Below are 12,623 nucleotides of genomic sequence, written 5' to 3' on the forward strand. Positions count from 1 at the left end.
TGTTCCTGGGACAGACAGATTTCTTCCCCCTGATTAGAGGGCTCAGTAGCTTCTCTGCACATTCATAACTCATTGCTGAACATGATTTCAGCAGGACTCACCGCAATAAATAAGGCAGCCAGGAATTCACTTGGAACTCATACCATTGACTTTCAGGAGGAAGAGGCCACCAGTCAACTGCTCAACAGTAACTCGTGCCTTTGGAGACCAATGTGAGGCTTAACTTCATGCCCAACTGCGGTTTCCAGATGCTGCAGACCTTGTTCTGAGCCTCCCTTTAAGTGTGCTACTGGCTCCTTATAAACCTTGCTACAAGAGATAGCTGTGCTGGTGAGTCTATGAAGTCCTCTTATGACCTCCCTAGGTAGATCCTACAAGACTTACCTGTCTTTAAGATGCCTAGACTTAGGCATTGTCCTGTGAGGCCAAATTTAGATCTCTCATATAAAGCCAATGTAATCTGAGATTCTGTGATTCACTCCAGATTTATGCTGGAGTCAGAAGAGCGGAAACATTATTTCATCATTTCCTTCAGATAATGAAGCTTGAGCTAGGTTTATCCCAGACCTTTCACAGCTGTTGACATTCTCATTAAGTGTTTTGTCTCAGGGGCCTCATTGAACGGTTCTGCTGGCAGATGGGGAGTTTGTCTAAATGGATTGCAGCATAAAATCAGTTTATTCTTGGAACAGCTGCAGAAGCAGCAAATTGAAACATGGCCTCTGATTACGACTCAAGAGGGTCTCCCTGGGGTCTTTCACAGAAGGAGACCAAAACTTCTCAGCAGCGTGAGGAAAAGTGAACATTGCTGCTCCAAGGATGATGGGGGCTGGTTTCCCTCTGCCAGGACAACAGGAGAGAAGAGGGGAATGAGGATAAAAAAGCTGGAGGCAGATTTCTGAAGGAATGAGCTTGAAGGTAGCATCCCCAAAGCATACAAAACCGAGGTGGTTCCTCACCAAGCTGCTAGGATTAAAACACACAGATGTAGAGGTGTAGATATTGCCTTCAATGCTCCCATCTAGCCAGTGAAAACACAGCCAACACAGTCAGTGGAGCAGGATTCACTTGGCTAGTGTGATCTGTAATGCTTGAGGGTGTCTAATTATGGAGGGGATGCTAATTGCAACCTGTGGACAGGTTCTGGTCAGTGCCAGCTCCAGCTGGGCATAGCAGTGTCCATAACTTCCAAATCTGGCTGGTGAAAAATTAAGGAGGGCTCTGAAATCAGCCCTTTAGTCATCTTCTGAGATGGGTGAGTGGGAGGTGATGGTGTAAAGCTGCCTCAAAAATAGGGTAGGCTGCAAGAAGCCAAGCCAGGAACATTTATGGAGGGACCTACCCTGGGGCCAGGCAGTCCGCGGGGACCTCTTGGGCCAGCTGCTCCAACGCCGATTTCTCCCTGCAGATCAGAGAATCCCAGAGGTCTCATTCGGAGCAAGGACACCACATCACATGATTGCTGATTAGTTTGACCATGATTTAAAAGTCACAGAAAGAGTCAGGAGACTCTCTTCCCTTGACTTTCTACTGCTCTCTCTGGAGGATGCTCCAGCAACCATGGGGAAGAAGGGCATGAGGGTGGAAGAGGGATGAAGAAGGGAAGAGGAAGAGGCTGGATGGGGTCAGGGATAAGGAGCCAGGGGAGGGTAGTGGGCTGTGCCATTGCCACTCCAGGATGTCAGCTACTTGTGACCAGGTTGGCACTGACCTTATTGCCTTTGGGTCCAGGTGTTCCAGGAATCCCCTGTAGGACATGGAAAACAAAACAGAAGGGAGGACCTTGCTTTGCAAGTCCTCAATGCTCTCCTGTCCCAGTGCTCCAAGAGTGTGAAAGCACAGCCCAGGTACCAGGGCCGCAACCTCTACCACAGCCATCCCTCAAAAGGGATGCTCCCCTCAAAAGCCCACTGCTCAAAAGACACAGGGGCAATGTACAAAAGTCACCTCTTTTCCTGGGGATCCTGATGGTCCTGCAGGCCCAGCAAATCCATTCCGGCCTCTCTTCCCACGTTCCCCCTTGAAAACAAAATCCTTTAAGGAGAAGAAGACCCTGATGGGAAAGGTTCTGCTTTCCCCCATCCAGACAGAAAGCAGGAGCTGGTGCCCCCAGATGTTCCCTGCACTGGCAGCAAGCAGGAGGAATAGCCTCCTTGTGTGGGCCTCTTGTTTTTGGGAGAAGGGACTCCAGCTACACCGAGACCCTGAGTTTAGGCACATTGCTGTCCCCCACCTCACCTCCAGCTAAGCCTCCATGTCCCTGCAATGAGACTTACCCATTGCTCCCTCTGTTCCCAGGGGCTAATGACCCCAAAACCCCTTGCTGACATCCCCTGTGCTATCACCACCCCTTTTCTTCCCAGTCATCTCATCAAGTCACATCACTAAGTTTAAAAGAACAACAACAGGTCCTCACCTTGCTTGGATCTCCACTGCTTTTTTTTTTTTTTTGAACTTGAAGGACATCCCCTTGTACCAAATCTTTGTCCTGTTTTTTCCCCAACAACATCAGCTGGTCTCATAAATGCTGTTACCTCTCCTTCTGCAACCAGACTTTGTTCCTGCTTCTCTTCACTGACTATGTACAGGCTCAGGGTCTGGAGACCTGGATAGGTGGGGGCTTGACCCACAGTGGACACCCAGCGAAGACAGTCTCAGTAGGGCCATCGTTGTTCTCACCTTGAGGTGGCTAACACAACACATGCTGTCCCCTCACTGCACACCACCTACCTTCTGTCCTGGCATCCCGGGCAGACCTGGAGCCCCTCTGTCCCCCTGTGACCCGGGGGTGCCGGCATTGCCGCGAATGCCCTGGATGCCCTGAGCTCCTGGAGGTCCTGGTGCCCCTGGCTCACCCTGTTGAGTGAATCACAAGGAATTTGGATCTTAGGTGGGATTAACTGCCCCCCTAAAGGTCCTGGAGAAAGCCTGGGGTGTCTCCTTGAATTCACATGACCAGTACACAGAACTGGGGACACCCTCTCCAGCCCTGGTCCATAAGAGAGGTCCTAGGGCTGGAGAAAGGGCTGTACCATGGCTTGCTAAGTGGGGAGCCCTCACCTGCAGACCTTCAGAGCTCTCCAGTGAATTCAAACCCTGCAGACCTGCAACATCCCAAGGGATCACAGAAACGCATCTCTGCTGAGACCACAATTCCCTAGATTTTTTTCACAGTCATATTTCACAGGCTGATCTAGTTGATGTCCCTGCTCATTGCAGGGGGTGTTGGACTAGATGACCTTTAAAGGTCCCTTCCAACCCAAACCATTCTATGATTCTATGATTCTATGATATTTATTCTCTGGACCTCACCTGCTTTGAAATGGCCCTTTGGAGGACAAAGAGCACTCCCTCTGTCCCAGACCCATGTGATGGTGTTCCTGCCTTCCCAGGCTGGGACTGGCTTTGGTGCTTTATCTTTGTAGCCCCAGTCAGTTCTGTGCTCCACACCCAGCGGTGGAAAGCATGGACTACAAAGAGAAAGACCCAGAAAAAAACAAGTGAGATCCTATCTAGAAGAGAAGAAAGGCTTACCTTAAATCCAGGTGGCCCAGCCTGACCAACAGGACCTCTGAACCCAGTTCCTGGTTCTCCCTGTGAAGAGAAGGAGGTCAGGAAAAATCAAGATCAATCCTTCCACTGTGGGCCCATCAAAATGAGAGCTTGCTTCATGCTGCTCCCTGGACACCCAGCTGAAGTCCCTCAAAGCTGATCCTACATTGAGTGTTTCTACAGAGGCATCACTGACCATCACATCTCCTCTAGATGATGGGAAGTCTTATCTGACCTGGAGAGACAAAGCTGCCAAGAGCATTTAAAAAGCTTTAGAAAACAGGGAGCTGAGTTGCAGAAATATTACTGGAGATGGTATCAGAGGACTCTGGGAGAGACTCTCATCTTCTGACATTACTCATTTATAAGGTGGGTGTCCTGTCTATGTGAGCCATCTGGAGTCTGTCCCTAGTCAAGAGAGAGGTGCTGGGTCCCCAGCGAGTGACTAGCCACACTGAGCCCACATCTCAGGAGGTTACTTGGACATCTCCCCCTGAGATGGGGAGGTTAGGTACGGCAAAAGGAGGAGGGAGAGCAGGAGGCTAGCTCTCACAGCGTAAGAAGAGACACACCTGACTGTGGTACCAATGCTGTTCTTTACCTTTTGACCATTTTCACCTCTGTCTCCTTTGGTGCCCTATGAAATAAAGAGAGAGTTACTAAGCCTGTGCAAGAGGTCCTGTGAAGCACCACCTCAGTACAACCCTGAGAAAGAGCAAAGGTTTCCAGTTTTGCTCATAGCCTACAGCAGCATGGAGCAACTGGCACCTCTGACCTCCACCTCTTTTCCCCAGGGGAGGTGAGCAGTGGCTGCATGGCCGGGGAAGAGCCAAATGCCCTAACACGGAGACACACTGCTCTCAGGAAGTAGATGGAGTACTGGGTTGACCCAGCAGATTTTGACTATGGCAACCTCCAGTGCTGGATTTGGGCCACTTAGCTGGTAACGCTGTCCTGCTCCAGCTGCTGATACCGACTCCACAGCTCACCTTTTCTCCAGGTTCCCCCATCTCCCCAGGCTGCCCCTGCAAGACAAAAACCATCCACCTTCCAGCCACCTCCCCTCCCTCTCTCCTTTCTCATGCCTGTGTCCCCACGATGCTGCACTACACAGATGTTTAAACGGTAGCCCATGCGAAGTACCCCTTCCCCATCGGGCTGTGTCTTTTAACAACAACCCTGCCTTGTCTGCCTTTCTCCTGAATATCTGGGTCCCACCACCCCGGATCTGCCACTTGGTCCCTATAAGCCTTTGCTGCCAAAAGTGTTCATGAAATGGTGTTTTGTGGGGCCCTTCTTCCATCCCTGTCCTTGTGCCAGGGCTGGCTTTTGCTTGTCTGTCACCTGGTTTAGTTCACTGATCCAGCAGAAAATGAACATTATTAAAAAAAACCTGAATTTTTACATTTACTCCTGAGCGCATGGCAGATGCGTGTTAGCATTGCTGGAAGGGAGGGAAAAGAAACACGCAGCCAGGTTCAGGGATAAAAGTGGGACTGTGGCAATCCCAATTTATATCAGCACAGTCTCCCATAGACCTTGAATGTCCTCTCCACCAGCATGTCCACAGCTGCCTCTCCCCTTCCAGACCCTCTTAGCACAGAGAGCCTTCTCCTGGTCTCAGAGGCTGAGGCCAGAAAAACAGTATCACTACCTTTTCTCCTTTGTCTCCACGGGCTCCTGGAGCTCCCATTTCTCCCTGGAAAACAACAGGCAACATCTTCAATTGCAAACATGCATTACTACATTTCTCCTTCCCTCTTTGGACCAGGAGGGTACTGCCCTTGTTCCTGCACCAGCTTTTGGCAAACCTCTGTGGAGGAACCCCTCATCTCCACCACTTGCATTCCCAAATCAGATTTGGCATATCCCTGACCCCCTCCCTCCTATCCTGCGCAGTGGAAATGTAGAGAGAGAAAATATAAATTGCAGAGTAAGTGCCAGGTATGAGTGGTAAGCTGTGGGTCTCCCTGCCCCAGACTACTGCAGATGTTAAAAGATGCCATGAGTTTAAGGGAGATGGGAGAAGTTCACAGAGGAGAGATTAAGGATCCCCAAAACACAAACCCTATGTTTGGATCAGCTGTGAAAGGTTCAAGCCTGGGATTTCTGCTCATTACCAATGGTTTAAACTGTTGATTACTACCCCTTGAACCCACTGGCTGGGCCAATTTTCGCCCATGATTCCTCAGCCTCCAAATGAGACTGCTCTGGGAAGATGGATCACTGTCCTGCCTCCTCCCAGCACTGTTGGGTATCTGCATTAAAAGGTGAAACAAAAGCACTGACCTTTTGGCCATGGGAGGGTGGATCTGCTGGGCCAGTATCCTCCTTCTGAAAAGAAAAGCATGTACAGAGACGGGCTTGGATGCAGCGTGATGGGAGAAAGAACCAGCTGCATCTTCACCGCACGCAGCTGCGATAAGAGGACTACAACATGAATGCTGTACCTTAATTCTCCTCGGGTGATGAGGGCCTGGGTATGCCTTGAATTGAAAAAGAAAAGAGGAAAGTGGGAGAGCAGTTGGAGATATGTTTCACCCCTAAGCCAGTGAAAAGACATCTCTGAGCAGCAAGATGTTAGGCAGCAAGTGGAGAGGCTGGAGGCATCTTGTAGGGAAGCCGTGTGTTACCAGGGATCATGAGACCCCCATCGAAGTACCCCTGGTTGGATATAGGGTGGCCTCCAGGCTCCTTCTGATCTGCTCCAGCCCAGACGGGACATCTGAGAGTTGGTGCTGTCCATTGCATATGGGCTGCCAGGGTTCGTGAACCAAGAAATGCCTCAGTACCAGGCTTTTGGCAATGGCACAGATGTCCCACCTTAACCCTGGCCCTTTGCGGAGGGCTATGAGAAGAGATATGTTTTCTCATGGCGTGGACAAGCTCAGCTCAGTGCTGCCATTCCTCCTGAGAATGCAGGGTGAGAGGCACTCACCGTTTTCAAAGAAATTAATTCAAACTTAGGGGAAATCTGTTGTTCAGAATTTTTCATCCCTAACTCCTGGAAATAGGTCTTTCTTAAATTTTGTAAAAATCAACTCTTTGCGCTTTCCATTTCTGGCATATTGTGTTAAAGTTAGCAATGTAATTGTGCAGATATGTCAGAGATGTATGTGTTTATAAACACACACATATATTTGCACATTTAAACACACATACAAATATCTTCTACGCTCTCAGGACACAAAACACCCTTCAGTTATGCTGCTTTCCCCATGAACCAGGTTATTATGTTCCCTCATTGATTAAATTTGATTTTCCCCACTTCTGTTTTCTGAGCATCACGTTTCCCTTGCCAGATACAGGGAGAACAATCTGCTCTGCCAAGAAAAACAGCTTCTTCTGCAGCTGTTTCTTGCTTTATTTATTAACATTTATCACCAACCTTTCACTTCCCCTCTACATTCATTATGACTTTGCACAAGTGGGCAACCGGGGTTCCCCTTGTGTCCATGTGTTTGAAAAAACCCTTCTGTGGGGTCTTCACTCACCACGGATCCCGATGGGGATTTCTGAGGTCCTGGGGCACCAGGGGGATGAACCTGTGATGCAGCGAATAAGGAAGGGTCGCCGCTTCCTCCTGGATCATGCCGTTGGCTCTGCTCTTGCACACAGGCCAGTCCAAAGCCACCGCGGTGAAACGGGGTCTTTACCATGTGTCTCTCGTGATCGGCAGATCTCCTGGCTCTAACGTGCCTTGGCAGTGCAGAGCCATCATCTAAATCCACATTTTCCTGCGGAAAGGGAAACAGCATCCTGCTGAACAACTACTATTATATATATAGTAATAATAATATATGTATTATTAGCACAGTGCAATTAATTTACTTTTATTTCAAAGAATAAAAACCACCTAAAATATTGCAACTTTGAACTTTAAATGCCTCCCTGCACCAGCCATGTCTGGGCAACACACCTGCTATGCATTTGATTTACCCAGTATACTGGAATGGAATAACACAATATTAATGCCTGTTAATGTCTACACGTTAACCTGCCACTTGGTGATGTTTGCAGTGCTCATGATTTTGGCCAATATATAAAGTACACACAGTAAAACTTGTACAAATAGTTACTGGCCTGGATCACAAATTGTTTGTTCTTTTCCATATTAGCAACGGTAAATTATCTGCTTGCTGCTGTAAAAATTATAATATTCCTAGCTGGTGGATATCTCAGTGTACAGCAATTATTCCCTGAACCACACAGTGGAAGCACTGCAGTGTAGCTTTGGTGAATATTTTGATATGAAAGCAAAAAAGCAGCGAATTGATGAATTGATTTATAACAGAAGCAAGCTGGGCACCTCCAAACCCCAACCCTGAGACCCGCCAGGAGCACACGAAGGAGACGGAAAAAATCAGGATGGGGTACAGTTATTTAGCACTATTCCCACATTTTTTGTTGCAGAAACAAAGATCTGGATTCATCTCATTTAATTTCACATAGAAGTATGTGTTGAGACTTTCAGATGGTTAAAGTTAAGGGAAAGTAAATCCTAAATGAAGGACTTCCAAGAAATGCTGGTTAGTCCAGCTGTGGACAATACGCTGTCAGGTTTTCAAGGATGATAGTCCTGTTTTGCTGGATTTTAACTACAAGCTGGATGATAGTTTCATCTAGTGGCTAATGAACCCAGGAAGTTTCTGACTCACCAAAATACGTAAGGAAAAAAAAGAATTTATTTTGGTCCAATTAAAATTGAAATTCTTTATTGAAACATGGCGAGGAGACAGGAGGAGGAATAAAAGACAGGTCAGTGATGTGGGACACGCTAGAGAAACATCTCCCAGGCGTACACCGAGGTGATCTGGGTGGATGAGATCGCACCATCAGGTGAGACCACGTGGACGTTCCCATCCATCCTGCTGCTCTTTAGCACGGGTCCATGTTCAATTTGCAGACGTGTGAATAGCGTCACAAGGCGGCGGCGAGGCAAAGCCAAGGGTTGGCAAGACCTTGCCGAGGTTTTGAGGGCGACCCGTATGCACGTGATCTCATAAAGCTGCCGCTTACTGGGGTGGTGGGAAATTGCAGAGGGTAATAACTCTTCTTCATTCTGCGATTCCTCTGCAATTTTAGCAGTTTCCTGCTCTGAGATGCCAGCAATAAGGCACCTCAAAGAAAAGTAGGGAGGCTGCTGCTTTCTAAAGGAATGATTTACTGATGGCAGGTGGCAGTGTAAAAAAGAAAGGAAAAGAGAGAAGGAAGAAAAGGAGGAAAGGAACAGATAAAATTAGGACAGGAAAGAGAAAAATGGAAGTGAAAGGGGGAATAAAAAAAGTATTCCTGTGAAGAAAGAGGTACAGGAAAGAGAGAAATAGAAAAGGCCAAGAAGCTATCAGGTAGGAAAATTCAGTGACTATGGGTTTATCCACATGGAGACAACCAGAGGCATTTATCTGAATTAACTCTGAAAATGAGTAAGCTTAACTGGAGGGGATTTGGGAGATGGAGGAGGCAGGAATTGGCCGGTACGGTCTTGTAATGCCAAAGAAGTGGCTCATCCACGGAAAGAGTAACCAGCCACCGCTTCTTGCACGGGCATGTGTCCCTGGGCTCATCCTCCCTCTCTATATCAGTTAATTTGCTTCCCCCATTAACTCCTGCCAGCCAGAAATTGCACCTCCGAGATTAAGCTCTTGGACTATTACAGGCTGTTTCTCTCTAGGGCCCCGTGAACCTTTTAACAGGTAAAATTCATGATTACAGCTGCTGCTGACGGGAAAACAACCGGCTCTATTTTGCTCCCTTTGCATCACCCTCCGCTGAGTTCAGTTTGGCTGCGGGAGCTGACAGAGATGGGAGGATGCAGGAGCTGCAGGGAGAGAGGAGCTGCTCCTGTTTCCCTGCCTTTGGACCACACTTTTCCCTCCTCTTGAGGATAAAGGGGATTTTATGCCAAATGCAACTGGGGAAAACACCCTGGGGTGCAGATCCTATTGTGCTGGGGGGGTTTGAAGTGCCCTAAAAACTTGTGGCAGCTGTTCCACTTTTGCAAATGCCCCTACCAAAACAGGGATCATCGGACATGAGAGCAGGAAGGGTGGTGCCATCTGCCCATCTTTCAAACAACTCTTAATTTGTTGGGGAATGCTGTAGGCTGGGATTCAGAAAAAGGTGTCTGGCAATACTGGGTTGCAGGATTACACCAATAATTATTGCCAAACACCGAGGTGCAGCATCACTGTTGGACGGCACTGATATTGCACGCACTAATCTACAGGGCTCTTGAACACCAGCCCCAACAGGGCAGGAGATCATCTCTATAAACCCAAAGCGCAAACTTTCCCCCAGCCCCGTGCTCTGCTCCTGATAACTCAGGCAGCGACAGACGGGGAATCGCTGCCTTGTCCCATCTCCCTCCCACCTGCTCCCGGGGTTAATCAGCTTGAGTTCTAATTTCCCATTTGAATTATAAGTCTTCAGTTTCCTCCCTCCAGCTCTCCTGCCTTTCACCACAAGATTAAAGAGCCCTTTAACATGTGGTATCTCCTCCCTGCAAAAGCTCTTCAATGCAGAAATCAAGTCATCTCAGGCACCCTGAGTTTGGCTAAAAAATGTCTGGTCTTAGGTCTCTCGTGATTAAATGAGCCTGGAAGCCAGATGGGAATCAGTTTTGTGGCTCTGCCCTGCATTTCCCATTGGGCTTTAAAAAAAACATGGCATCCCAAACGGGACATAGAAGAGTGCTTTTGGTCCTTGGGATGCAGGGATTAAATTAATTGCTTACACCCCTGATTACTGAGGACAGTTGTCCTTTCTGCCCAAATGTCACATTTGGCATAGCCACGCCATCCCTTTTCCTTCCCGGTGCCATGGCCACGGTGTCTGGGCACAAGGATGCATTTAGCTCCCAGAGACCAAACAAATAGGGGTCACTCCTGTTTCATCGAGGAAGAAGATGCTGTGTCTGTGGTGGGTTTGATTTATTAAATTATTCCACGTAGGGGCATGTGTGAAGCCTTGAGGAGTCTGCTCCTAAAAGGCATCCAGCAGGGCTAAATTCCACAGTTTCAAATGGAGCCACAGATTCGGGACCCTCCCAGTTTCATGGTCTTCGGGTGCAGATCCATATGGACTGAACTCTACCTGCTTTCAAGAGCGGACCACCAAAAAGCTCCCACCTCATCCAGGGTCCTTGCAGCTCAATCCCACAAGAAATGAGGGGGTTTGGGCTCCATCCTTTGTGCTTCCAGGTCTCTCTCCAGTTTAACTATGCCCGGCCAAGGGAAATGACACATCCAGGAGGAGAAACAAAGCTGATAGATGCTCATGGCACAGGCCACCGTCTCCAGAGCTGCAGCTTACACACATACACGCGTGTGTGTGGGGTGTGTGCGCGTGTGTTTGTGCCGGGAGCCCTCTCGTGGCTGCTGTAACACAGGTTGTTCCAGCTTCGTGATTCAGTGTGGTGTTAATTTGCGGAGCCAGCTGGGAGATGGCTAAAGCGATGGGAGCAGAAGCAAGTGTTCAGAAGACTGCCTAAATCAGAGCGGGATTTCCTCCAACAGGGTCTCCCCACTTTGAGCTACAACCTCATTGCTATTCCTAGAAATATCCTTGCTAATGCTGTTCCTAGGAGTAACCGTGCCTGTAGCTGCAAGTAAACATCCAAGGGATTTTTCGGTTCGCTTTTTAAGGCTGTCTCTGAGTATTTTCAAAAAGAGCATTCCCTCCATCACACAGGAGCACACCAGTTTGCAAAGGTGTTAAAATAGCACTGGATGAATGTATTTTCCCTCTCTCCATCACTGGGGCTAGTGTCACTCAATGCATGGTGTTGGGGTAGGATCTCCCAGCTAGGCTGGACTGTGCACTTGTGGTTACAATGATGTTCAAACTGGAGAGTGCTGGGTTTGGTACATGGCAATGGAGCATGGTTTGGACTCTTAAAAGAAAATGCATGCCGAAGAGGGCAGAGAAAAAAAGAGTGAAATGGGATGTTAGGGCTCAGACCCACACTGCAGCAACACCACAACTTATTGCCCATCAGCTGAGCTGCGATCACTACTTCTACCAGCCTGGATGCACCCTCCAACTTGGCTGAAGATGATATAATGTGTCTTAGAGGGTACGTACACATGCACTTGTAAAGCAGCTCCAGCTCCTGGCTATAGAAGAAACCTCTCTCTTTGCTACTGCCCCTCAGCTGAGGTGCAGTAACAAACCACTTCAACTTTTTAACAGGCAAATGTCTTGCAGACCTTGAAGGAAGAGGTAAGGTGAGTCACCCCGCATCATTTTTCCTCTGGGACAGTCACCTTGGCTCAGCTGACCCATAAAGGCTTGTTACATTACAATTTGCTCTTGTCTGTGAGCCCTTAAAAAGGAGGAAGTCCCCAAATTCCTGCTCAGACCCCAAATCCTCCTCTTTTAGGGAGTCAGACTCTGCACTCCAGAGCTAGGCTCAGGAGGGTGCATACCAGGGTCTAAAAGACTAATGCTGTGCAGGGAAACTAAGGGTCTATGGACTGAGACATCTGTGAAAAGTAAGAAGGAAAGGAAATATCTTGTCAGGGTCATATCTTAAATTCACAGTCTGGGGTCTGTACTGTCCCTGGAGTATTAAAAGTCTGATTTTAAAAAGTATTGAGCCCCAAAGAATAGGATGGATGCTGAGGCCAGATGGATTCAGATTAGAAAGAGATTGTCCATTTTTACCCCAACAAAGTGGGTAATTAATGAACAAAACATTTGCCAAGGGCTCTGGGGGGGTTCCCACTTCCCTGCCTGTATGCAGAGGACAAGGTTGGCCATCAGCCTCCCACCCAGGTCCCATGTCCGAGCAGCGGTTTACTCTGAGGATGTGAGGGACCTGTCCCAGGACTCAGAGCACTGGGTGGGAGATGTGCATCCCAGTCCCTTCCAGTCTATCACTTATCTCCACGCTGGTCTACTGCCCAGCACTGCTGGGGAAGACGTACGTGGCTGGTGTCCTGCTGTGGTTGTCCTTCCACCCTCTCCTCCCAGGACTCGGGAAGCTCCGTGGACTGGCCTCCTTGAAGATCATCTTCTGGGTGTGGTGGGGGCACAGCCAAGCTCTGCAGAGGGTGGTAGATGAGTGA

General features: G+C 48.5%; 1 protein-coding gene across 1 annotated transcript in view; it reads right to left on the reverse strand.

Moving 5' to 3' along the window:
* LOC140649644 (uncharacterized) overlaps positions 1-12,623 on the reverse strand; it is a 147,318-nt gene that overhangs the window by 36,224 nt on the left and 98,471 nt on the right. Inside the window, exons 57-69 of the mRNA XM_072857137.1 lie at positions 12,483-12,599; positions 7,209-7,289; positions 7,047-7,097; positions 6,003-6,038; positions 5,842-5,886; positions 5,207-5,251; positions 4,542-4,577; positions 4,154-4,189; positions 3,535-3,594; positions 2,731-2,856; positions 1,948-2,019; positions 1,712-1,747; positions 1,343-1,402 (exon numbers count right to left, since the gene is read on the reverse strand). Of these exons, the coding sequence (XP_072713238.1) occupies positions 1,343-1,402; positions 1,712-1,747; positions 1,948-2,019; positions 2,731-2,856; positions 3,535-3,594; positions 4,154-4,189; positions 4,542-4,577; positions 5,207-5,251; positions 5,842-5,886; positions 6,003-6,038; positions 7,047-7,097; positions 7,209-7,289; positions 12,483-12,599 (801 nt within the window). The remainder of the gene's footprint in view (positions 1-1,342; positions 1,403-1,711; positions 1,748-1,947; positions 2,020-2,730; positions 2,857-3,534; positions 3,595-4,153; positions 4,190-4,541; positions 4,578-5,206; positions 5,252-5,841; positions 5,887-6,002; positions 6,039-7,046; positions 7,098-7,208; positions 7,290-12,482; positions 12,600-12,623) is intronic.

This window comes from Ciconia boyciana, chromosome 1 (genome assembly GCF_034638445.1).
Source record: "Ciconia boyciana chromosome 1, ASM3463844v1, whole genome shotgun sequence".
NCBI lineage: Eukaryota > Metazoa > Chordata > Aves > Ciconiiformes > Ciconiidae > Ciconia > Ciconia boyciana.